The sequence below is a fragment of the Pagrus pagrus genome, assembly GCF_965226575.1.
Source record: "Pagrus pagrus genome assembly, chromosome: 5".
NCBI classification, from domain to species: domain Eukaryota; kingdom Metazoa; phylum Chordata; class Actinopteri; order Spariformes; family Sparidae; genus Pagrus; species Pagrus pagrus.
In genome coordinates this window covers 24,238,592-24,262,234 of record NC_140189.1, presented here as the reverse complement: position 1 = coordinate 24,262,234, position 23,643 = coordinate 24,238,592, and the positions used below count along the sequence as shown (strand labels likewise).

At 43.4% G+C, this 23,643-nt stretch overlaps 7 protein-coding genes across 24 annotated transcripts in view; all 7 read right to left on the bottom strand.

Moving 5' to 3' along the window:
- The window catches only part of LOC311257657 (protocadherin gamma-C5-like), a 262,082-nt gene that overhangs the window by 102,552 nt on the left and 135,887 nt on the right, over positions 1 to 23,643 (bottom strand). The gene's annotated exons all lie outside the window — the stretch shown is intronic.
- Positions 324 to 2,893, bottom strand: LOC311257675 (protocadherin beta-16-like; the record flags this gene model as incomplete). Its single annotated transcript, XM_084353491.1, has 1 exon — positions 324 to 2,893. The coding sequence occupies exon 1, from the start codon at positions 2,736 to 2,738 to the stop codon at positions 324 to 326; it is 2,415 nt and encodes an 804-aa protein (XP_084209617.1). The 5' UTR covers positions 2,739 to 2,893.
- On the bottom strand, positions 4,007 to 6,765 carry LOC311257483 (protocadherin gamma-A2-like; the record flags this gene model as incomplete). The annotated part of the gene is made up of 1 exon (XM_084353126.1): positions 4,007 to 6,765. The coding sequence occupies exon 1, from the start codon at positions 6,446 to 6,448 to the stop codon at positions 4,007 to 4,009; it is 2,442 nt and encodes an 813-aa protein (XP_084209252.1). The 5' UTR covers positions 6,449 to 6,765.
- LOC311257669 (protocadherin gamma-A10-like) lies at positions 7,453 to 10,056 on the bottom strand (the record flags this gene model as incomplete). The annotated part of the gene is made up of 1 exon (XM_084353483.1): positions 7,453 to 10,056. The coding sequence occupies exon 1, from the start codon at positions 9,898 to 9,900 to the stop codon at positions 7,453 to 7,455; it is 2,448 nt and encodes an 815-aa protein (XP_084209609.1). The 5' UTR covers positions 9,901 to 10,056.
- LOC311257661 (protocadherin gamma-A1-like) lies at positions 10,843 to 13,414 on the bottom strand (the record flags this gene model as incomplete). Its single annotated transcript, XM_084353475.1, has 1 exon — positions 10,843 to 13,414. The coding sequence occupies exon 1, from the start codon at positions 13,312 to 13,314 to the stop codon at positions 10,843 to 10,845; it is 2,472 nt and encodes an 823-aa protein (XP_084209601.1). The 5' UTR covers positions 13,315 to 13,414.
- Positions 14,032 to 16,619, bottom strand: LOC311257672 (protocadherin gamma-A5-like; the record flags this gene model as incomplete). Its single annotated transcript, XM_084353488.1, has 1 exon — positions 14,032 to 16,619. Exon 1 carries the CDS (start codon positions 16,462 to 16,464, stop codon positions 14,032 to 14,034), a length of 2,433 nt encoding a protein of 810 aa, XP_084209614.1. The 5' UTR covers positions 16,465 to 16,619.
- On the bottom strand, positions 17,274 to 23,304 carry LOC311257482 (uncharacterized protein; the record flags this gene model as incomplete). Its single annotated transcript, XM_084353125.1, has 2 exons — positions 20,711 to 23,304; positions 17,274 to 19,790 (listed from the first exon to the last, which is right to left on the bottom strand). Exons 1-2 carry the CDS (start codon positions 23,123 to 23,125, stop codon positions 17,274 to 17,276), a joined length of 4,932 nt encoding a protein of 1,643 aa, XP_084209251.1. The 5' UTR covers positions 23,126 to 23,304.

Here is a 23,643-nt window from a genome sequence, read left to right as displayed (position 1 = left end):
TTTTATGAAGTTGGTAGAAGTACTCATCAAATAAAGGCTTCACCTTGTTTCAGGAGAAGTAATACCTCTCTCTCTCTCTCTCTCTCTCTCAGATAGAGAGAGATCTGTCTCTCTCACACACACACACACACACACACACTTTCTCTCTCTCTCTCTCTCTCTCTCTCTCTCACAAACACACACACACACACACACACACACACACACACACACACACACACACACACAAAGTTTTGTTTTTTTTGCCTAATGAACACCTATCCGCGCAAAAGTTGTGTGACATTAATTACATCTTTTATCATTAAGAAAACACTGGAACAGTTTTAAAACAGTCTAACCTCTAGAGGAGAGTCTGGTTCATCCAGGATGCTCTTCTCACTCTGCATCCGCTGCATCGTCCCTGTAGAACTGGGGTCCATTATCAACACGTTCTGACTACCAGCTCTGCCGAACTTGCAGTCACTCTTTCTGGAGTCAGTCGTCCTGCACACCTCGTAGTTGTACACGTGTGGGAGAGTCCCTGTCCCCAGAGTGTCTGAGTAACGTGGAGGATAATATGGAATCACAGGGAGACTGGAGTGATACAGGACGCGAGACTGTCTCCATCTGTAGATTTTCACTGATATAATAACCACTAAACACGTGATGAAGAGGAAGGACACTACAGCCAAAGCCAGCACTAAGTAAAAAGTCAGGTTGTCATTGTACTCCTTGTCGTGAGGAAAGTCAGTGAACTCCGACAGCACTTCAGGGAAGCTGTCCGCCACCGCCACGTTAACAATGACTGTAGCTGAACGAGAGGGCTGCCCGTTGTCCTCCACTATAACAGTCAGTCTCTGTTTCACAGCATCTTTATCAGTCACCTGGCGGATAGTTCTGATTTCTCCATTCTGTAAGCCCACTTCAAACAGCGCCCTGTCTGTGGCTTTCTGCAGTTTATAGGAGAGCCAGGCATTCTGTCCAGAGTCCACATCAACAGCCACCACTTTAGTCACCAGGTAGCCCACATCTGCTGAACGAGGCACCATTTCAGCCACCAGAGCGCCACCAGTCTGGACTGGGTACAGAACCTGAGGAGGGTTGTCGTTCTGGTCCTTGATCATTATTTTCACACTCACATTACTACTGAGTGGAGGAGAGCCTCCATCCTGCGCTTTGACGCGGAACTGGAAATCTTTGATCTGCTCGTAGTCAAAAGAGCGCACTGCATGGATGACTCCACTATCAGCACTGACGGACACATATGAGGAGACTGGCACTCCGTTAACAGAGGAGTCCTCCAGGATGTAAGAAACACGCGCATTCTGGTTCCAGTCAGCGTCTCTGGCTTTCACTGTGAATATAGAGAGGCCTGGTGTGTTGTTCTCTACAATGTAGGCCTCATATGAGCTCCTCTCAAAGACAGGTGCGTTGTCATTCACATCAGAGATCTGTAAGGTGAGAGTGACGCTGCTGGAGAGGGAGGGCACTCCTTCATCAGAGCAGGTTACACTAATATTATACTCAGAGGCTCTCTCTCTGTCCAGATCACTGTCTGTTGTCAAACTGAAGAAATTATTTGATGTTGAGGACATTGTGAATGGAATATTCTCGTTGATATAACACTGAACCTTTCCATTTTCACCTGAGTCTGGATCTTGGATGTTTATCATCGTCACAACAGTGCCAGGCTGGATGTCCTCTTTAATTATACTGGACTTTGACATGACATTTATTGCAGGTATATTGTCATTTGTATCAACTATTTCCACTATAACTTTACTGGAATCGGTTAGTCCTCCTTCATCACTAGCCTGGACAGGTATTTGATATTGTCGCTTCTTTTCAAAGTCAGTGCTCCCCACCAACCTAACTTCGCCACTTTCTCTGTTAATGTCAAAAATTTCAGATGCATCATCAACAGAATTCAATATAATGTAGGATATCTTTCCATTAGATCCCTCATCTAAGTCAGAGGCACTAACTGTAATCACTATAGTTCCTGCAGGGGAATTTTCTCTTAAGGTGGACTTATAGATTTTCTGCGTAAAAACTGGGGCATTGTCATTACTATCTAGCACATTTACATTTATCTGCACGGTCCCGGAGAGCTGCGGGTCACCACCGTCTACTGCCGTCAATACAAGCGACAAACGATCCTGTTTTTCTCGATCTAAAGGTTTCTGTAAAACCATTTCTACAGCCTTGCTTCCGTCGGCATGATTTTGCATCCTCAACACGAAGTTATCGGTTGGCTTTAACAAATAACTTTGAAGGCCGTTCACACCAACATCCAAATCGACTGCCTGATCAAGCACAAATACTGTCCCTGTAACAACTGACTCACTTATTCTGAATTTCATTTCACCTCTTTTAAAAATCGGGGCGTTGTCATTGATGTCTGTAACCTCGACAGTAATGCTATAAAACTCCATTGGATTCTCTAAAATGACCTGGAAATGCAAAGCACAGGGCGCTGTCTGTGCACAGATCACCTCTCTGTCTATCCTCTCTTTGACGAGGAGGACTCCTCTCTCTTTATTTAGCTCGATGTACTCTGCACTGTCTCCTGTATAAATTCGAGCTTTTCCCGATTTCAGTCTTTTCACATCCAAACCCAAATCTTGCGCAATATCACCCACGAAAGAGCCTTTCGGCATTTCCTCTGGGATGGAGTAGCTGACCTGCCCAATCACTGAACTGAAAGAGAGAATCGAGATAATCAGCAGCACTTGCCGTCTCATTGTTCTGTCCGTCATGATCTTGTAAAATGAACCGCGTGGTATTCCTGTTAAAAACGATTTTTTTTCTTCGAAGATAATCCTTATTACGTCCTCTGTTGTATGTAATCACCAGTTGTGTCAAAAAATTCAATTAAAAGAACAGTATCCGCCCAAATGAACCGTTAGAGCTCTGGTCGTCGTGTTCTGTACTGATCCCTGTGTCTTTCTCTCGTTTTCTATCTGAAATGATGGGGGAGGTACTGCTGCTTGCTTCTCCTTAACTTACACAGACTGGCCAACAGCGGCCCTAAGAGTTCACAATGCTGAACTACAGAATACTATGAAATATAGAAAGTGATCAATGGTTTCAATATTGTTTGGTCCTAGATGCAGGTTGAGCAGTTATGTCAAATCTACAACAAATTTTAAAATGAAACATATTCTTTCAACGTTTTCTTGGGAAAATGGAGCAGAGCCTGACAGGTCAACCCCATTGAATAAAAAAAGAAGAAGAAAAGGGCCTTGGTAAATAAGATTCAAAGAGTGATGAGGAAAGATAAAGTCTCGCTGTAGTAAACTACATGATGTTACACACACACACACACACACACACACACACACACACACACACACACACACACACACACACACACACACACACAGTAGAGGTCTTGAAACTCGCTCTGTCTACAGTGCTATGAAGCTGTAATAACACGTTCCATCCTAAGCTAAGTATATCATTTAAAATGAGTGGAAATCAAGTTGATCGATCTCATGCTTTGTAAACTATAATATCTCAAAGAGGTAGGAGAAAATGCGAGCATTCCTCATTAGCAAAACAAGTGTGCTGCTAACCACCATGAAGTAAACTGAAGTCAAAGAAACGAAACGAAATGAAAACAGACAGATCATATACAAGTTTCAAATTGTGGAAGGACTTTCATTTAGGCAACATGAAGTCACACTGCAACAATGAACCGTTCTAGCATTCAGACCTAAAGAAACGAGGCAACTGTCCATGGTGCTGAACTGAGAAAAAAGTAGTGAAGCATTTGTTTAACGAAACACACTTTTTTATAACGGTCGAAAACCTACTACACTGAAGAACAAATAAAATATCCTTTTGGTAATAAGACTCCTGAAACATAAATCTGTAAAAGGAAAATAGAAAAAATAGTTTGTTCATATTCAAGAAAGAAAATACGACCGGAATGCCCAAGAAGTGTCAATACACTAACTTAAATGACAGGGGAAATTAAAACACTCCACCACTTGACCTCGTAAAAACATGGATATGTCATTAGTTACATTATCATTTCTGTAAAACTGACCTCTAGAGGAGAGTCTGGTTCATCCAGGATGCTCTTCTCACTCTGTATCCGCTGCATCGTCCCTGTAGAACTGGGGTCCATTATCAACACGTTCTGACTACCAGCTCTGCCGAACTTACAGTCACTCCTTCTGGAGTCAGTCGTCCTGCACACCTCGTAGTTGTACACGTGTGGGAGAGTCCCTGTCCCCAAAGTGTCTGAGTAACGTGGAGGATAATATGGAATCACAGGGAGACTGGAGTGATACAGGACGCGAGACTGTCTCCATCTGTAGATTTTCACTGATATAATAACCACTAAACACGTGATGAACAGGAAGGACACTACAGCCAAAGCCAGCACTAAGTAAAAGGTCAGGTTGTCATTGTACTCCTTGTCGTGAGGAAAGTCAGTGAACTCCGACAGCACTTCAGGGAAGCTGTCCGCCACCGCCACGTTAACAATGACTGTAGCTGAACGAGAGGGCTGCCCGTTGTCCTCCACTATAACAGTCAGTCTCTGTTTCACAGCATCTTTATCAGTCACCTGGCGGATAGTTCTGATTTCTCCATTCTGTAAGCCCACTTCAAACAGCGCCCTGTCTGTGGCTTTCTGCAGTTTATAGGAGAGCCAGGCATTCTGTCCAGAGTCCACATCAACAGCCACCACTTTAGTCACCAGATAGCCTACATCTGCTGAACGAGGCACCATTTCAGCCACCAGAGAGCCACCAGTCTGGACCGGGTACAGAACCTGAGGAGGGTTGTCGTTCTGGTCCTGGATCCTTATTTTCACACTCACATTACTACTGAGTGGAGGAGAGCCTCCATCCTGCGCTTTGACGCGGAACTGGAAATCTTTGATCTGCTCGTAGTCAAAAGAGCGCACTGCATGGATGACTCCACTGTCGGCACTGACGGACACATATGAGGAGACTGGCACTCCGTTAACAGAGGAGTCCTCCAGGATGTAAGAAACACGAGCATTCTGGTTCCAGTCAGCGTCTCTGGCTTTCACTGTGAATATAGAGAGGCCTGGTGTGTTGTTTTCTACAATGTAGGCTTCATATGAGCTCCTCTCAAAGACAGGCGCGTTGTCATTCACATCAGAGATCTGTAAGGTGAGAGTGACGCTGCTGGAGAGGGAGGGCACTCCCTCATCAGAGCAGGTCACTGTAATATTATATTGTGACGCGATCTCTCTGTCTAATTCACTGTCTGTCACTAAAGTAAAGAAATTATTTGATGTTGACATGATTTTAAATTGAGTATTTTCATCTAAAACACAGTGGACTTTGCCATTTTCATCTGAATCTGGATCCTGAATGTTCATCATTGTCAGAACTGTGCCTGGTTTAACATCCTCAGATATACTGGATGACGTTGACATAATATTAATAGCTGGTGGGTTGTCGTTTGTGTCCAGCACCTCGATTATGACTTTACACACATCTGAGTTACCACCTGCATCTGATGCTTGGACATCTATCTCATAATGTCGAAATTTCTCATAGTCAAGTGTCCCCACTAACGTAACCACACCATTTTCCTGATCTACATGAAAGAGGTCAAGTGCGCCCTCTGGAACATTAGAAATTGAATACTGTATGTGTCCGTGCGGACCTTCATCTGCATCAGATGCGCTCACAGTGGTTAGGACCGCTCCTTTCAACGAATTTTCCTTTACATTAGTTTTATACTCTGTCTGAGTACAAATAGGTGCATTATCGTTTGCGTCCAACACACTAATTATTATTTGGATCGTTCCAGAGAGCTGCGGGTCGCCACCGTCCGTAGCAGTCAATACTAAAGACAGGCGTTCCTGTTTCTCTCGGTCAAGCTGCTTCTTTAAAACCATCTCAACATTTCTACTGCTGCCAATTCGATAAGGGATTAAACTGAATGTGTCACTTGAACTCAGCGAATAGCCCTGGAGTCCATTAATACCCACGTCGACGTCAACAGCCTTTTCTAAGACAAATTTCGATCCAATTTGAACTGTTTCACTAATTTCAAATTTCATTGCACTATTTTTAAAACCGGGGGAGTTGTCGTTAATGTCGGTGATCTCGACAGTAATGCTGTAAAACTGCATAGGATTCTCCAAGATTATCTGAAAATCAAGAGCACAGGGCGTCGTCTGTCCGCAGAGCGCTTCTCTGTCTATCCGCTCTTTCATTACAAGGACTCCTCTCTCTTTATTCAGCTCGATGTATTCTGTACCTTCCCCGGTGTAAATACGAGCCTTCCCCGATTTCAGCCGTTTCACATCCAAACCTAAATCCTGAGCTATGTTGCCAACCAAGGATCCTTTTGCCATTTCCTCGGGAATAGAGTAGCTGACCTGCCCTAAAACCGAGCTGAGAGAAACAACCGACACAAACAACAGCAGGCCTACTTGCCGTTTCATTGTTCTGTCCGACATTCTGCCGTCCATAAAAATGGTAACAAATCCTTTATCCAGTGAAAGATTTTCGATACAAAAATCAGTAATCCAAACTCCCAAGAATGCTGATAAATCGCCTGGTATCTCCGTGTTTGATCATCTCCCTCTTCCACAACGTGCCTTTTAATTCTGTATTTTCTTCCTCCGTAACATTTGGAGATGATGGGGGAGGTACAGCTGCAATGAGCTCTGAAATTTCAGCAGACTGGTCAACAGCGTCCCTGTGAGTTGGATTCACTGTACTGCACATTACAAAGACACTGCTGATTTTCAGGGGTGTTGATCAAAATGTATGTTCAGATATGTTTATATTTACACGTTAAATACTAAAACAATAGAGATAACTTGCTGTGCACATCAGTGAAATGTAAAACACACACACACACACACACACACACACACACACACACACACACACACACACGTATATATACACACACACACATATACAGAGGCTCAGTGAAGCAGCTATACGAACACACGGAGGAGAGGCACTGGAAAAAGGAAAGGGGCAATGTTGCGCTGTCCATGGTGCTGACGGGCACTGACAGGACGGACAAAGGCAACAAGTAGACGGACCGTATAACTCTTACAGTGTGAATATGTATGTCTGACGTTAAATCGGATTGCATTAGCAAAGTTAAAATACACAAAATAAAAGGAAGGACAAGGTACCCATTTTTTGCCAGTCAGTGCGCTTTGGCGGATAAAACAGGTTTAAAATGTTCATGTTAATTGCGGTACAAGTTGATTCTTGTCAAATATGTGTATGGTCCACTTTTGATTAATACTTGAGCACTGATATTATTGATGGTGCAAAAAACAAAGCCTTATTTAAATGTTACTTTAAGCGCAAGTAAATGATTTCAAAAAGTCGTTTGTTCTAAAAGACTCATGTTCACTGATGTGAGTAATTATCTGATAAGGCTAAATATTTGTATTGACACCAAATATCTAATATAAAAATTAACATAAAATTGTAAATTAATAGAACTTTAGAAAAAGACAAAGCCAACCTCAAGAGGAGAGTCTGGTTCGTCCAGGATGCTCTTCTCACTCTGCATCCGCTGCATCGTCCCTGTAGAACTGGGGTCCATTATCAACACGTTCTGACTACCAGCTATGCCGAACTTACAGTCACTCCTTCTGGAGTCAGTCGTCCTGCACACCTCGTAGTTGTACACGTGTGGGAGAGTCCCTGTCCCCAAAGTGTCTGAGTAACGTGGTGGATAATATGGAATCACAGGGAGACTGGAGTGATACAGGACGCGAGACTGTCTCCATCTGTAGATTTTCACTGATATAATAACCACTAAACACGTGATGAAGAGGAAGGACACTACAGCCAAAGCCAGCACTAAGTAAAAAGTCAGGTTGTCATTGTACTCCTTGTCGTGAGGAAAGTCAGTGAACTCCGACAGCACTTCAGGGAAGCTGTCCGCCACCGCCACGTTAACAATGACTGTAGCTGAACGAGAGGGCTGCCCGTTGTCCTCCACTATAACAGTCAGTCTCTGTTTCACAGCATCTTTATCAGTCACCTGGCGGATGGTTCTGATTTCTCCATTCTGTAAGCCCACTTCAAACAGCGCCCTGTCTGTGGCTTTCTGCAGTTTATAGGAGAGCCAGGCATTCTGTCCAGAGTCCACATCAACAGCCACCACTTTAGTCACCAGATAGCCCACATCTGCTGAACGAGGCACCATTTCAGCCACCAGAGAGCCACCAGTCTGGACCGGGTACAGAACCTGAGGGGGGTTGTCGTTCTGGTCCTGGATCATTATTTTCACGCTCACATTACTACTGAGTGGAGGAGAGCCTCCATCCTGCGCTTTGACACTGAAAACCAGCTGTTTGATCTGCTCATAATCAAACGAGCGCACTGCGTGTATCACTCCAGTTTCAGAATTTATGGATACATAAGAGGAAACTGGGCTGCCACTGACCTGAGTGTCCTCAAGAAAGTATGAGATTCGTGCGTTTTGATTCCAGTCAGAATCTTGCGCGCTCACGGTGAATATTGACAAACCAGGGAGATTATTTTCAATTATATATGCAGAATATCTCGGTTTAGTAAAGAGCGGAGCATTATCGTTTACATCAGAAATTCTCAGGTGTAAAGTTGTTTTAGTAGAAAGTGGGGGTGACCCTGAATCAGTTGCAGTAATGGTTATGTTGTATTCTGTTTTCGTTTCACGATCAAAAGCTGCATCTGAAAGCAAATTGTAATAATTAGTCAAAGAAGACTGGATTTTAAAAGGAAGACTAGAATCTATTGAGCAGGTAATCTGACCGTTTCTTTCAGAATCCGCATCTTTTACATTAAAAACAGCTATAGTCGTGCCTGGGGGGACGTCCTCTGAAATCAGGTTGGAGAAGGACATTATATTTATAACCGGTGCATTATCATTTATGTCAGTGACCTCGATGACAACTTTTGTTGCGTCACTTAAGCCACCCTGGTCTTTCGCGATCACTCTTATTTCGTATTTTTTGTCTTTTTCGAAATCAATATTATCAGCAACAGTTATTTTGCCTGATACACTGTCGATTTCAAATTTTTCGCCAGACTTTCCCTTTAAATTAGAAAAAGTATACGCGACCAAGCCATTAGACCCACTGTCGGCATCTGAAGCATTCACAGTGGTTATGTAGGTGCCTATGGCTGCATTTTCTATAACAGTAGCAGTGTAGAGTGATTGATTAAATACTGGAGGATTATCATTGACATCAAGAACAGTTATCTCTATATTCACTGTACCAGATCGCTGTGGAGTTCCTCCGTCTACTGCAATCAGCTTCAAAGAGAGGTGTGGATTCAGCTCTCTGTCTAATGGCTTCTGTAAAACCATCACAGCGAATGTGATTCCATCAGCGTTGGAGTGTTGCTTCAAAGCGAAATTATCATTCCGCGATAAAACATATTTTTGCAAGCTGTGAATTCCTGCATCGGGATCATATGCGCTTTCTAAGTCAAAATGAGATCCTATCGTTGCAGATTCACTAATCTCTAGATTAATCACGTTATTTTTGAAGGTTGGCGCATGGTCGTTGACGTCTAATATTTCTACTGTCACCCTGTGCAGTTCAATTGGATTTTCTAAAATAATTTCGAAGCTGAAGCTGCACGGTGTTACGTCTCCACAAAGCTCTTCCCGGTCTATTCTCTCATTCACGACTAGAATCCCTTTGTCTGTTCTTAGCTCAGTGTACTGGTTGTTTTCTCCGGTCACGATACGGGCCCGACCAGAACGGAGCCGATTCAGGTCCAAACCAAGGTCTTGCGCTACATTACCGATCAGAGAGCCTTTCTTCATCTCCTCCGGTATTGAATAACGGATTTGACCGCTGATAGTGGAAATCATGGAGACAAAAATGAACAGCTGCCATGTAAGTGTCCAACACAACAGCCATTTTCCGCATCGATGCTGGCGTGTCCCCATGTCGTAAAGAATAAAATCCTAAATGTCTCTTCAAAAATATATCCACACACACCACACACGTAGACGCAAGCTGTATTTCCAGTTCAAAAGTCCTGCATTTATGTCCAGCAAAACTGTTAGATTATCAAATAGAAAAAGCTGCTTCAAACCAGGCGACTGTATTTCCCTCGAACGCCTCCTTGTATGAGAACAGTGTTTCTCCCTCTCCCCTTTCTCTCCTCTATCAGTCCGACAACACCACACTGTTTTACTGATCAACAGCGTCGCTTAGAGTCCAAAAGGGGGAAAGAACCGAGCCAACTGCCATTAGATTAGATAATAAAACATAAATAAAAATGTTTCAGTGTAATTTAATCTATGGATACAACAATTACAAAATGAATAGGCGAAATATATCAATCCAGGATTTAACATATAAATACACACTCCTACCCAAACCAAGATCAGATAGTCAGCAATATGACTGTGTGACCAAACCAGTCTCATTGAGTAAACATGTTTAGCAAGAACTGCAGTTTATCATTTAATGGTTCAATTCTGCCTATACTTAAAATGCAGTGAATATAAATGTTAAAGAGTAACAGTAACAACAAGAGCAAGGGAATACATCATAGCAAACAAACATATACAAGGAGAGTCAATAAAAATGGCATTTTTGATTGCCAGTATTAAGCATATTTATAATATTGGGGAAAAAAAGCTAATTTTTAGTTCGATTTAACATACAATATAACTGAGTGAAGTAATGTGCGTGTGAAATAACCTGTCAGCATATCAACAGTTGAGAGTGTTTGAAGATCTGAATGTGAATAAAGAGGAAAGTGATACAAAGTGAGGTGCTGTCCATGGTGCTGAAAATGTAGGTATAGAGCGCAGAGGTTCACTATCAATGTGACTAAACACAGGAGGAGAAATAATGACATCGAGACGAAGCTACATTATTTAACTGACCTCTAGAGGAGAGTCTGGTTCGTCCAGGATGCTCTTCTCACTCTGCATCCGCTGCATCGTCCCTGTAGAACTGGGGTCCATTATCAACACGTTCTGACTACCAGCTCTGCCGAACTTACAGTCACTCCTTCTGGAGTCAGTCGTCCTGCACACCTCGTAGTTGTACACGTGTGGGAGAGTCCCTGTCCCCAAAGTGTCTGAGTAACGTGGTGGATAATATGGAATCACAGGGAGACTGGGGTGATACAGGACGCGAGACTGTCTCCACCTGTAGATTTTCACTGATATAATAACCACTAAACACGTGATGAACAGGAAGGACACTACAGCCAAAGCCAGCACTAAGTAAAAAGTCAGGTTGTCATTGTACTCCTTGTCGTGAGGAAAGTCAGTGAACTCCGACAGCACTTCAGGGAAGCTGTCCGCCACCGCCACGTTAACAATGACTGTAGCTGAGCGAGAGGGCTGCCCGTTGTCCTCCACTATAACAGTCAGTCTCTGTTTCACAGCATCTTTATCAGTCACCTGGCGGATAGTTCTGATTTCTCCATTCTGTAAGCCCACTTCAAACAGCGCCCTGTCTGTGGCTTTCTGCAGTTTATAGGAGAGCCAGGCATTCTGTCCAGAGTCCACATCAACAGCCACCACTTTAGTCACCAGATAGCCCACATCTGCTGAACGAGGCACCATTTCAGCCACCAGAGAGCCACCAGTCTGGACTGGGTACAGAACCTGAGGAGGGTTGTCGTTCTGGTCCTGGATCATTATTTTCACACTCACATTACTACTGAGTGGAGGAGAGCCTCCATCCTGCGCTTTGACGACAAGCTGCAGCTGTTTAATTTGCTCATAATCAAACGAGCGCACTGCGTGTATAGCTCCAGTTTCACTGTTTATGGAGACGTAAGAGGAGGTGGGACTCCCATTGATCTGTGTTTCTTCGAGAAAGTACGATATCCTAGCGTTTTGGTTCCAGTCATTGTCCTGTGCTTTGACGGAAAATATAGACATTCCAGGGGAATTATTTTCTGGCACGTGAGAAACGTAGCTATTTTTTTCAAATACTGGAGCATTGTCATTCACATCAGAGATTCTCAGACGTAATATTGTTGTGCTTGACAAGGGTGGCGATCCCGAGTCGGTTGCTCTTACAGTGATATTATATTCTGGTACAACTTCTCTGTCAAAAGCAGAGTCCGTTACTAATGCATAGTAATTAGTTAATGTTGATTTAATTTTAAATGGGAGGCTGCTGTCTGTTGTACATATAATCTGGCCATTTTGCTCTGAGTCTGCGTCAATCACATTAATTATTGCTACTGTGGTACCCGGGGCTGAATCCTCCGGCACGGGGCTTGAGAATGACATCACATTTATGACCGGTGCATTATCGTTGACGTCCACAATCTCAATTAACACCTTACTTGAATCTGTCAGACCTCCTTGGTCCATAGCTTCAATCATAATCTCATGTTTCTTATCTTTTTCATAATCTACCTGCCCTGTGAGTGTGATGACTCCGGTAATTTCGTCTAAATTAAATATATCAACCAGCTGTTTTTTCATATTTGAGAATCTATATGTGACAAGACCGTTTGATCCACTGTCTGCATCACTGGCATTTACTGTAGTAATATAGGTGCCCTTCAATGCATTCTCTGAGACAGTAGCCCTGTAGAGAGTCTGGTTAAAAATGGGAGGATTATCATTAGCATCAAGCACTGTAATATCTATATTTACTGTACCAGATCTATGCGGAGTTCCACCGTCAACAGCGATGAGCTTCAGTGACATTCTTGGCTCGCTTTCTCTGTCTAATGGCTTTTGTAAGATCATCTCGGCATATTTTCGGCCATCTGGACTCGAGTGTTGCTTTAAACTAAATATGTCATTGGTAGTTAGTATGTATTTCTGGAGGCCGTTACTGCCTACATCTGCGTCTTCGGCACTGGGTAACAAAAAGCGTGATCCCAGTGTGGCAGATTCGCTTATTTCAAATTTAATTTCATCCTTCGTAAACGTCGGAGCATTGTCATTTATGTCAACTATCTCCACTGTTACTCGGTGTAATTCCATAGGATTTTCTAAAATCACCTCAAAGCTGAAGCTGCAGGGTGTTACGTCTCCGCACAGCTGCTCTCGGTCTATTCTCTCGTTCACGACTAAAATGCCTTTGTCTGTTTTCAGCTCGGTGTACTGGATGCTTTGTCTTGTCACGATACGGGCCCGACCAGAACGAAGCCTTTGCACATCCAAACCAAGATCTTGAGCTACATTACCGATAAGAGATCCCTTTTTCAGCTCCTCCGGAATTGTATATCTGATTTGGCCAGACACGGTGTGAGTGAGACAGCAAAGGAACAGCAGAAACAGCCATACTGACCTGCTGTACAAACGCCATTTTACGCAAAAAGGAGGAGACCTTTCAAACGCCATTGCAAAAATAAGAAAAGGTGAAAACATATACAATCCACAGAGAACAAAGGCAGTATCATCAAACGATCATCTGATGTTAAAGTCCTCGCTCCGAATGAAATTGTGACCGTAGCCCTGCTTATGAAGCCCACGGTTTGTCTTCTCTCCTGACTGAACAGAAAAATGAGGGCTCTGCCTCCTCTGAATCAACTCTGATCACTTGTTTCACTGACCAACAGCGTCCCTTACTGTCCAAAGCATGAATATCATGAACACAAGCAGAAAATAAAAGATAAAATGCCAAGCACTTTAGGTGTCGAAGAGCTAGAATTGTAGATCAAAACGCCAACACTGTAATCCATTCATATAAAACAGAAAACCAAAACTGTGTTTGATTCTTTCGCAAGTTTGTGTTGTATCTTTAATTACCATAACTTGTGTCTTTAATCAGAACAAAGGCTTTAGTCTCTCCGGATCTGCCTTAATTTACATTGGACCAAATGCTATAAGGCATTAAATATGTGAAAATGTATCTATAGGAATTCAGGTAAGAGATGACATTAGGTTTTCACTGTTTAAAACAACACAAGGTTTTGCGTCACAGTGAATCAATTCACGAAATACGATTAACCTCCAGTCAGTGGAGCTGTCCATGAGCTGTAGTTCTGAAAATGTGTTATGGGTTACCAGCAACATGTGAGCCCAAACACCACACACTGGTTAGTGATGCCTCTGAAAAAGCACACACACAATTAAAGATGAAGATCAGTATGTCAAAGGCCTCACCTCTAGAGGAGAGTCTGGTTCATCCAGGATGCTCTTCTCACTCTGCATCCGCTGCATCGTCCCTGTAGAACTGGGGTCCATTATCAACACGTTCTGACTACCAGCTCTGCCGAACTTACAGTCACTCCTTCTGGAGTCAGTCGTCCTGCACACCTCGTAGTTGTACACGTGTGGGAGAGTCCCTGTCCCCAAAGTGTCTGAGTAACGTGGAGGATAATATGGAATCACAGGGAGACTGGAGTGATACAGGACGCGAGACTGTCTCCATCTGTAGATTTTCACTGATATAATAACCACTAAACACGTGATGAAGAGGAAGGACACTACAGCCAAAGCCAGCACTAAGTAAAAAGTCAGGTTGTCATTGTACTCCTTGTCGTGAGGAAAGTCAGTGAACTCCGACAGCACTTCAGGGAAGCTGTCCGCCACCGCCACGTTAACAATGACTGTAGCTGAACGAGAGGGCTGCCCGTTGTCCTCCACTATAACAGTCAGTCTCTGTTTCACAGCATCTTTATCAGTTACCTGGCGGATGGTTCTGATTTCTCCATTCTGTAAGCCCACTTCAAACAGCGCCCTGTCTGTGGCTTTCTGCAGTTTATAGGAGAGCCAGGCATTCTGTCCAGAGTCCACATCAACAGCCACCACTTTAGTCACCAGATAGCCCACATCTGCTGAACGAGGCACCATTTCAGCCACCAGAGAGCCACCAGTCTGGACTGGATACAGGACCTGAGGAGGGTTGTCGTTCTGATCTTGAATATTTAATTTAACTGTGGCGTTACTGCTTAAAGGCGGGGAACCCCCATCCTGTCCTCTTACAAAAATATTTAGACTTTTAATTTGTTCAAAGTCAAATGATCGAACTGCTTGTATAACTCCACTCTCTGCGTTAACAGATATGTAGGTGGATATGGGGTTACCATTTAATTCAGTGTCAATAAGCAGGTAAGACACACGTGCGTTTTGGCCCGAGTCAGAGTCGTGTGCTTTCACAGAAAATACAGATAACCCTGGGGAGTTATTCTCCATGATATTAGCTTCATAATAACTCTGTTCAAATACAGGGGCATTATCATTAACGTCGGATACTCGAAGTGTTATTGTCTTGTTAGTTGAGAGTGCTGGGCTGCCTTCATCCATAGCAGTGAAAGTGATATTGTAATCAGGATTACGCTCCCTGTCAAGGACACCGTTTGTCACCACAGTATAATAATTCTTTAGAGATGAGTGGATTGCAAACGGGATGTTGCCATTAACTGAGCAGTCTACTTTGCCATTTTTGCCTGAATCTACATCTTTAACGTTTATGATCGCCACAGTGGTTCCAATAGGAGAATCCTCAGCGATGGAGCTAGAAAACGAGGTCAGCGTTATTACAGGTGCATTGTCATTAACATCCATCACCTCAACTATCACTTTTGTGGATGTGCTTTGTCCACCTTGATCTTTTGCCTGCACGCTAATCTCAAATACTTTATTCTCTTCATAATCAATCATGCCGTTGACAGTTAAATCACCGCTGTTTTCATCCAGATGAAATAGCTCTGCAACATTACTAGACATGCGATTAAAGTGGTAGGTAACGCGGCCATACATCCCATCATCTGCATCCGTAGCGCTCAAGCTCACCACTAACGTTCCCTTTGGAACATTTTCTTTAACAGACGCCTTGATATTTGATTGCGTAAAAACCGGAGCGTTGTCATTTGTGTCGAGCACGGTTACATGTATTTTTAGTGTCCCTGATCTCTGTGGTTCGCCACCGTCCACAGCAGTAAGCATGAGGAGCAGCGTGTCTTCTTTCTCGCGGTCTAAGGCATTAGAAAGATACAGCTGTGCATATTTATGACCATTTGGGCTGGACATGACCTTAATATTGAAATGCGTTGTGGGGTGTAACGTGTAGCCTTGTAAAGCATTGATGCCTACATCTAGATCGGTGGCACTCTCTTGTAATATTTCGGTTCCAAGAAGAGCCGATTCTAGTATTTCTACACGCACTTCTTTCTCAGGAAACACAGGCGCATTATCATTTACATCTAACACTTCCACTACGACGCTGTGTAGTTGCATTGGATTCATCATTATCATTTCGAAATTCAAGCTACAGGGCGATGTCTGCCCGCAGAGCTGCTCTCTATCTATCCTTTCTCCCACCACAAGAATCCCTTTGTCTGCATCCAGCCGGATGTACTCGCTGCTATCACCGCTAACAATCCGGGCACCGCCTGATTTCAGCCTTTTAGCGTCGATACCTAAATCTTCAGCCACATTTCCCACAAAGGAGCCCTTTCTCATCTCCTCTGGGACAGAGTAGCGGATTTGACAGGCTGCCGCGTCAATGAGAAAAACAAGGATGAAGGCCCGTACTTGCCATTTAATCGTGGGTTCACTGCTGATAAAAGGCATATTCCTGAAGCAATCCACCCAACTCCACACGAAGGTATCTCACAAAAAGTCGTCCTATTATCCCCTATCGTCCTTCTGTTGATGTCTCTATAGTCCACAGTGTCGAAACGACTACATTCGTCTGAGAATCCAAATGAAGACCGAATGTGTTGCTCTCCGCGGGACACTAAGAGAAATACAGGAGGTGTAGCTGCATTTCAAAAGCTCTAAATGTGCTTCAAAGACCAACAGCGGCCCTTAGAGTCCAATGGTAAAATGACAAGTGCTGTGAGTACAGAAAAGGGGGAAAAAATCATCTTTGAATAGTAGCAAAGAGAGTGTGGCTGACGTGTGGATTTATGTTTCCCTCAATCTGTGCATGTGTGTTGTGTTAATGTAGCTATACAGATATACAAAAAGCAGGTCATACAGGTGTTTAAATGAAGGTAAGAGATCAAGTGGAAGAGCAAAATGCTGCAATGCCACGATGTTGCTCACTGCAAACACTCTTTCATCGTACTATTAAATTTGCTTTTTTAAGAACGAAACAAAAAACGCTTTGAAGGAAGCGCAAAGTCTTTGCATATTTTCTAATTACAAAAGACACAAACAACTCATAAAGTACAGACAGCATCACAGGTAGGTAACACTGATAGCATCAGAGTAGTTCTGAGAAAGATATTCATTCTCCTTTATTACTTTTTCAAACTATAGTGAAATCATACAACTCAAAGAGGAGCTGTCCACCACTCATGGTGCTGAAGATGCCCTCTGAGAAGGCAGTGACACAAACCACAAAACCAAGTCATAACTGTGACCTAGAAAATACACTATAAATAATGAAATAAAGATTTGTTAAGGAGGATGATGGACAAATAACCCACCTCTAGAGGAGAGTCTGGTTCGTCCAGGATGCTCTTCTCACTCTGCATCCGCTGCATCGTCGCTGTAGAACTGGGGTCCATTATCAGCACGTTCTGACTACCAGCTCTGCCGAACTTACAGTCACTCCTTCTGGAGTCAGTCGTCCTGCACACCTCGTAGTTGTACACGTGTGGGAGAGTCCCTGTCCCCAAAGTGTCTGAGTAACGTGGAGGATAATACGGAATCACAGGGAGACTGGAGTGATACAGGACGCGAGACTGTCTCCATCTGTAGATTTTCACTGATATAATAACCACTAAACACGTGATGAACAGGAAGGACACTACAGCCAAAGCCAGCACTAAGTAAAAAGTCAGGTTGTCATTGTACTCCTTGTCGTGAGGAAAGTCAGTGAACTCCGACAGCACCTCAGGAAAGCTGTCCGCCACCGCCACGTTAACAATGACTGTAGCTGAACGAGAGGGCTGCCCGTTGTCCTCCACTATAACACTCAGTCTCTGTTTCACAGCATCTTTATCAGTCACCTGGCGGATGGTTCTGATTTCTCCATTCTGTAAGCCCACTTCAAACAGCGCCCTGTCTGTGGCTTTCTGCAGTTTATAGGAGAGCCAGGCATTCTGTCCAGAGTCCACATCAACAGCCACCACTTTAGTCACCAGATAGCCCACATCTGCTGAACGAGGCACCATTTCAGCCACCAGAGCGCCACCAGTCTGGACTGGGTACAGAACCTGAGGAGGGTTGTCGTTCTGGTCCTGGACTATTATTCTGACTGTAGCCACTGAGCTCAGAGGAGGGGATCCAGCATCGCGAGCAGTCACGTTAAACTCAAACCACTTGATTTGCTCATAATCAAACGACCTCACTGCATGAATGGCGCCATTTTCGGAATTTACTGACACTAACGAAGACACAGCAGCCCCATTAATCTGTTTCTCCTGCAGAAAGTAAGAGACTCGAGCGTTTTGGCCCCAGTCTGCATCACTAGCACTGACAGTAAACACTGACAATCCAGGAGAGTTGTTCTCTGGTACAGTCTTACTATATTCTGACTGATCAAACTTTGGTGGGCTGTCATTCACGTCAGACACTTTAACATTGATGTTTTTACTGCTCGACAGAGGAGGAGAGCCTTGGTCAGAGACGGTGATGGTGATATTATACTCAGGAATACTTTCTCTGTCTAAGAAGTCCTCTGTTACTATAGTGTAATATCCTGTTAATGAAGACTCGATTTTGAAAGGTACGTCAGAGTTAATGGAGCACTTGACGACACCGTTACCATCAGAGTCTTCATCATCAACGTTAACAACAGCTATAGTTGTACCTGGAGGAGAATCCTCGGATATGGAGTTAGAAAATGACATAAGCTGAATTGTAGGGACGTTGTCATTCTCGTCAATTATCTGAATATTAACTTTGCACGTGTCGGTATATCCGCCGTGGTCACTAGCTTGGACATTTAATTGATACATTTTAGACTTTTCATAATCCAGTTTACCTGCAACTTTAATTTCTCCAGTCTTAACATTCACTTCGAACAGCTGCTTCGCATCTTTGGCTACATGTGGAATGGTATAAGTTACTTCACCATAATGTCCTTTATCTGCATCATTTGCACTGACAGTGGTGACCACTGATCCTACAGCAGAGTTCTCCTTCACATCAGCTTTATAAACAGGCTGGCTACACACTGGTGCATTATCGTTAGCATCCAGCACAGTGATGTGAATACGCACCGTCCCTGATCTGTGTGGCTCCCCTCCATCTGAAGCGAGCAGCACCAGTGTGTGAGTCTCCTCTTTCTCTCGGTCTAACGGGTTTTGTAAAACCATTTCGATAAATGTTCCTCCATCAGGCTGACTCTGTACTTCCAATTTAAAATTATCTGAGGGTTTAAGTGTGTATTTTTGAATATCATTAACACCAACATCAGGGTCGTCTGCACTCACCAAAGAGAAGCGAGTCCCTGCTGCAGCATTTTCAACTATTTTCAAACTGATCTCATCCTTTGGGAACGACGGACTGTTATCGTTGATGTCTATTACCTCCACTGTTACACGATAAAGCTGGATTGGATTTTCCAAAATGACCTCGAAACTGAAGCTACAGGGCGTCGTCTTCCCACACAGCTCTTCTCGGTCGATTCGCTCTTTAATAACAAGAGTGCCTTTGTCTCGGTTTAAATCAACGTACTGTCGGCTTCCTTTTGTAATGATACGAGCTTTACCTGATATGAGCCTCGCCACATCCAAACCCAAATCTCTGCCAATGTTTCCGACGAAAGATCCCTCTGCCTGCTCCTCCGGTACGGAATACCGAGCCTGTCCGCTCACTGAGCTCAGCTTGAGAAGACAAAGAATGACAAACAGCGCTTGCCATCGGCCTCTGCGAGCGGAAATCCACAAACAATCCATCATAAATCCAGACGAAAAGACGCAGTGATCGCTTTCAATGCAAAGCTGATGTCATGAAATCCACAAAGTGAAGAGGTAATGGTGTTTCAGCTGAGAAAATTATCGAGAAACGCCACACGTTAGACCTCGACAGGCCAGACCGTCTTCTTTCTCGGCAGTAAAACACTGAAATGCATTAAAGGGGTGGACCACTGCACTGCTGGTTTACACAGTTAGTCAGTGATGTATCAACAGCGGCGCTCAGAGCCCATCCACGGTAATGTATGTGATGTGCACAGTGTGGAGATCAGTTTAAATGTTATATTCAAACTTCATAAATAGTTTTAGATTCAAGTTTAATCTATAGAACACCTTTTAAAAATGAACAAAGCTTAATGTTTAACAAAAAAGCACATTTAAAAGAAAGAAACATAGAATGAACGAGAGAAAAAAAGAGCGAGGTGAAATTGTCTGTTCCGCTCCTTTTTTTTTCTAAATCAGTTGTCATATAAGTTTTGTTTTGCCCTGGAAAGTGTATATAAAGTCCTTACTACAGCAAAATTGTGGGTTTCTGAAATAGATCTAATGGATATCCATATAATCAAAACGTCACAAAGCCGGTTTAAAAACAAAACAAAAAGAACTTCATTATTACTCACTTACAATGAGTTTGAGTGTAACTGTTGTGGCTTCTGCCAAAAACAACAACCCCACTGCGGTTAGTGTGAATGTATTTTAATTTCTTACATTGTATCGTTGTCAGAGTAATGGAAGTGTTTTAATTTAGAGATGTAGAGCTTCATTTTTACTACAAGACGTAAAGAAAGTTACATCAACATGATTCATCGACCGTTTCAGCACCATGGTCAGTGACACTATGACGTCACAGAGAGCCGTTCTCGTGCACGTCACTGTAAATACTACAGGAGAAAAGATTACCAGAACAAGAAATAAACAGAGAACGAAGGATTAAATATATCACTCACCAAAGTTGACATTTGAGAACAGGTGCCTGACAGTTGCTTTTCCACCAGCGGTGCATCAGTCCCAGCTCCTTCCACACTCACTAAACTTTGACTGATCGGCTGCATATATTTTATGTCACTCTTTCTGGAGTCAGTCGTCCTGCACACCTCGTAGTTGTACACGTGTGGGAGAGTCCCTGTCCCCAGAGTGTCTGAGTAACGTGGAGGATAATATGGAATCACAGGGAGACTGGAGTGATACAGGACGCGAGACTGTCTCCATCTGTAGATTTTCACTGATATAATAACCACTAAACACGTGATGAAGAGGAAGGACACTACAGCCAAAGCCAGCACTAAGTAAAAAGTCAGGTTGTCATTGTACTCCTTATCGTGAGGAAAGTCAGTGAACTCCGACAGCACTTCAGGGAAGCTGTCCGCCACCGCCACGTTAACAATGACTGTAGCTGAACGAGAGGGCTGCCCGTTGTCCTCCACAATAACAGTCAGTCTCTGTTTCACAGCATCTTTATCGGTCACCTGGCGGATGGTTCTGATTTCTCCATTCTGTAAGCCCACTTCAAACAGCGCCCTGTCTGTGGCTTTCTGCAGTTTATAGGAGAGCCAGGCATTCTGTCCAGAGTCCACATCAACAGCCACCACTTTAGTCACCAGATAGCCCACATCTGCTGAACGAGGCACCATTTCAGCCACCAGAGAGCCACCGGTCTGGACTGGGTACAGAACCTGAGGAGGGTTGTCGTTTTGGTCCTGGACTATTATTCTGACTGTAGCCACTGAGCTCAGAGGAGGGGATCCAGCATCGCGAGCAGTCACGTTAAACTCAAACCACTTGATTTGCTCATAATCAAACGACCTCACTGCATGAATGACGCCATTTTCGGAATTTACTGACACTAACGAAGACACAGCAGCCCCATTAATCTGTTTCTCCTGCAGGAAGTAAGAAACTCGAGCGTTTTGGCCCCAGTCTGCATCACTAGCACTGACAGTAAACACTGACAATCCAGGAGAGTTGTTCTCTGGTACAGTCTTACTATATTCTGACTGATCAAACTTTGGTGGGCTGTCATTCACGTCAGACACTTTAACATTGATGTTTTTACTGCTCGACAGAGGAGGAGAGCCTTGGTCAGAGACGGTGATGGTGATATTATACTCAGGAATACTTTCTCTGTCTAAGAAGTCCTCTGTTACTATAGTGTAATATCCTGTTAATGAAGACTCGATTTTGAAAGGTACGTCAGAGTTAATGGAGCACTTGACGACACCGTTACCATCAGAGTCTTCATCATCAACGTTAACAACAGCTATAGTTGTACCTGGAGGAGAATCCTCGGATATCGAGTTAGAAAATGACATAAGCTGAATTGTCGGGACGTTGTCATTCTCGTCAATTATCTGAATAATAACTTTGCACTTATCTGTATATCCACCGTGGTCACTGGCCTGGACATTTAATTGATACATTTTAGACTTTTCATAATCCAGTCTACCTGCAACTTTAATTTCTCCAGTCTTAACATTTACTTCAAACAGCTGCTTTGTCTCTTTGGCAACATGACCTATAGAATAAGTCACTTCAGCATTAACTCCTTTATCTGCATCATTTGCACGGACAGTGGTGACCACTGATCCTACAGCAGAGTTCTCCTTCACATCAGCTTTATAAACAGGCTGGCTACACACTGGTGCATTATCGTTAGCATCCAGCACAGTGATATGAATACGCACCGTCCCTGATCTGTGTGGCTCCCCTCCATCTGAAGCGAGCAGCACCAGTGTGTGAGTCTCCTCTTTCTCTCGGTCTAACGGGTTTTGTAAAACCATTTCGATTATTTTTTCTCCATCATGCTGATTCTGTACTTCCAATTTGAACGTATCTGAGGGTTTAAGTGTGTATTTTTGAATATCATTAACACCAACATCAGGGTCGTCTGCACTCTCTAGTGAGAAGCGAGTCCCTGTTGCAACACTTTCAGCTATTTTCAAACTGATCTCATCCTTTGGGAATGACGGACTGTTATCGTTGATGTCTATTACCTCCACTGTTACACGATAAAGCTGGATCGGATTTTCCAAAATGACCTCGAAACTGAAGCTACAGGGCGTCGTCTTCCCACACAGCTCTTCTCGGTCGATTCGCTCTTTAATAACAAGAGTGCCTTTGTCTCGGTTCAAATCAACGTACTGTCGGCTTCCTTTTGTAATGATACGAGCTTTACCTGATATGAGCCTCGCCACATCCAAACCCAAATCTCTACCAATGTTTCCGACGAAAGATCCCTCTGCCTGCTCCTCCGGTACAGAATACCGAGCCTGTCCGCTCACTGAGCTCAGCTTGAGAAGACAAAGAATGACAAACAGCGCTTGCCATCGGCCTCTGCGAGCGGAAATCCACAAACAATCCATCATAAATCCAGACGAAAAGACGCAGTGATCGCTTTCAATGCAAAGCTGATGTCATTAAATCCACAAAGTGAAAAGATAAAGGTGTTTTCAGCTGAGAAAATTAACGAGAAACGCCACACGTTAGACCTCGACGGGCCAGACCGTCTTCTTTCTCAGCAGTAAAACACTGAAATGCATTAAAGGGGTGGACCACAGCACTGCTGGTTTACACAGTTAGTCAGTGATGTATCAACAGCGGCGCTCAGAGCCCGTCCACGGTAATGTATGTGTTTGCACATTATGGAGATAAGTTTACGTTTTTGTATTAAATGCTCATGAATAGTTTTAGATTTAAGTTTAATGTATATAAATTAATTTTAAAGTGCAAGAAGATTAGTGTTTAACAAAAAAGCACATCTGAAAGACAGAAAAATAGCATGGGCAAGACAAAATGAGTGAGGTGAATGTGTCTGTTCTGGTCCTTTTGTTATCAGTTGTCAAAAAGGTTTTGTTTTACCCTGTAAAATGTATATAAAGTCTTA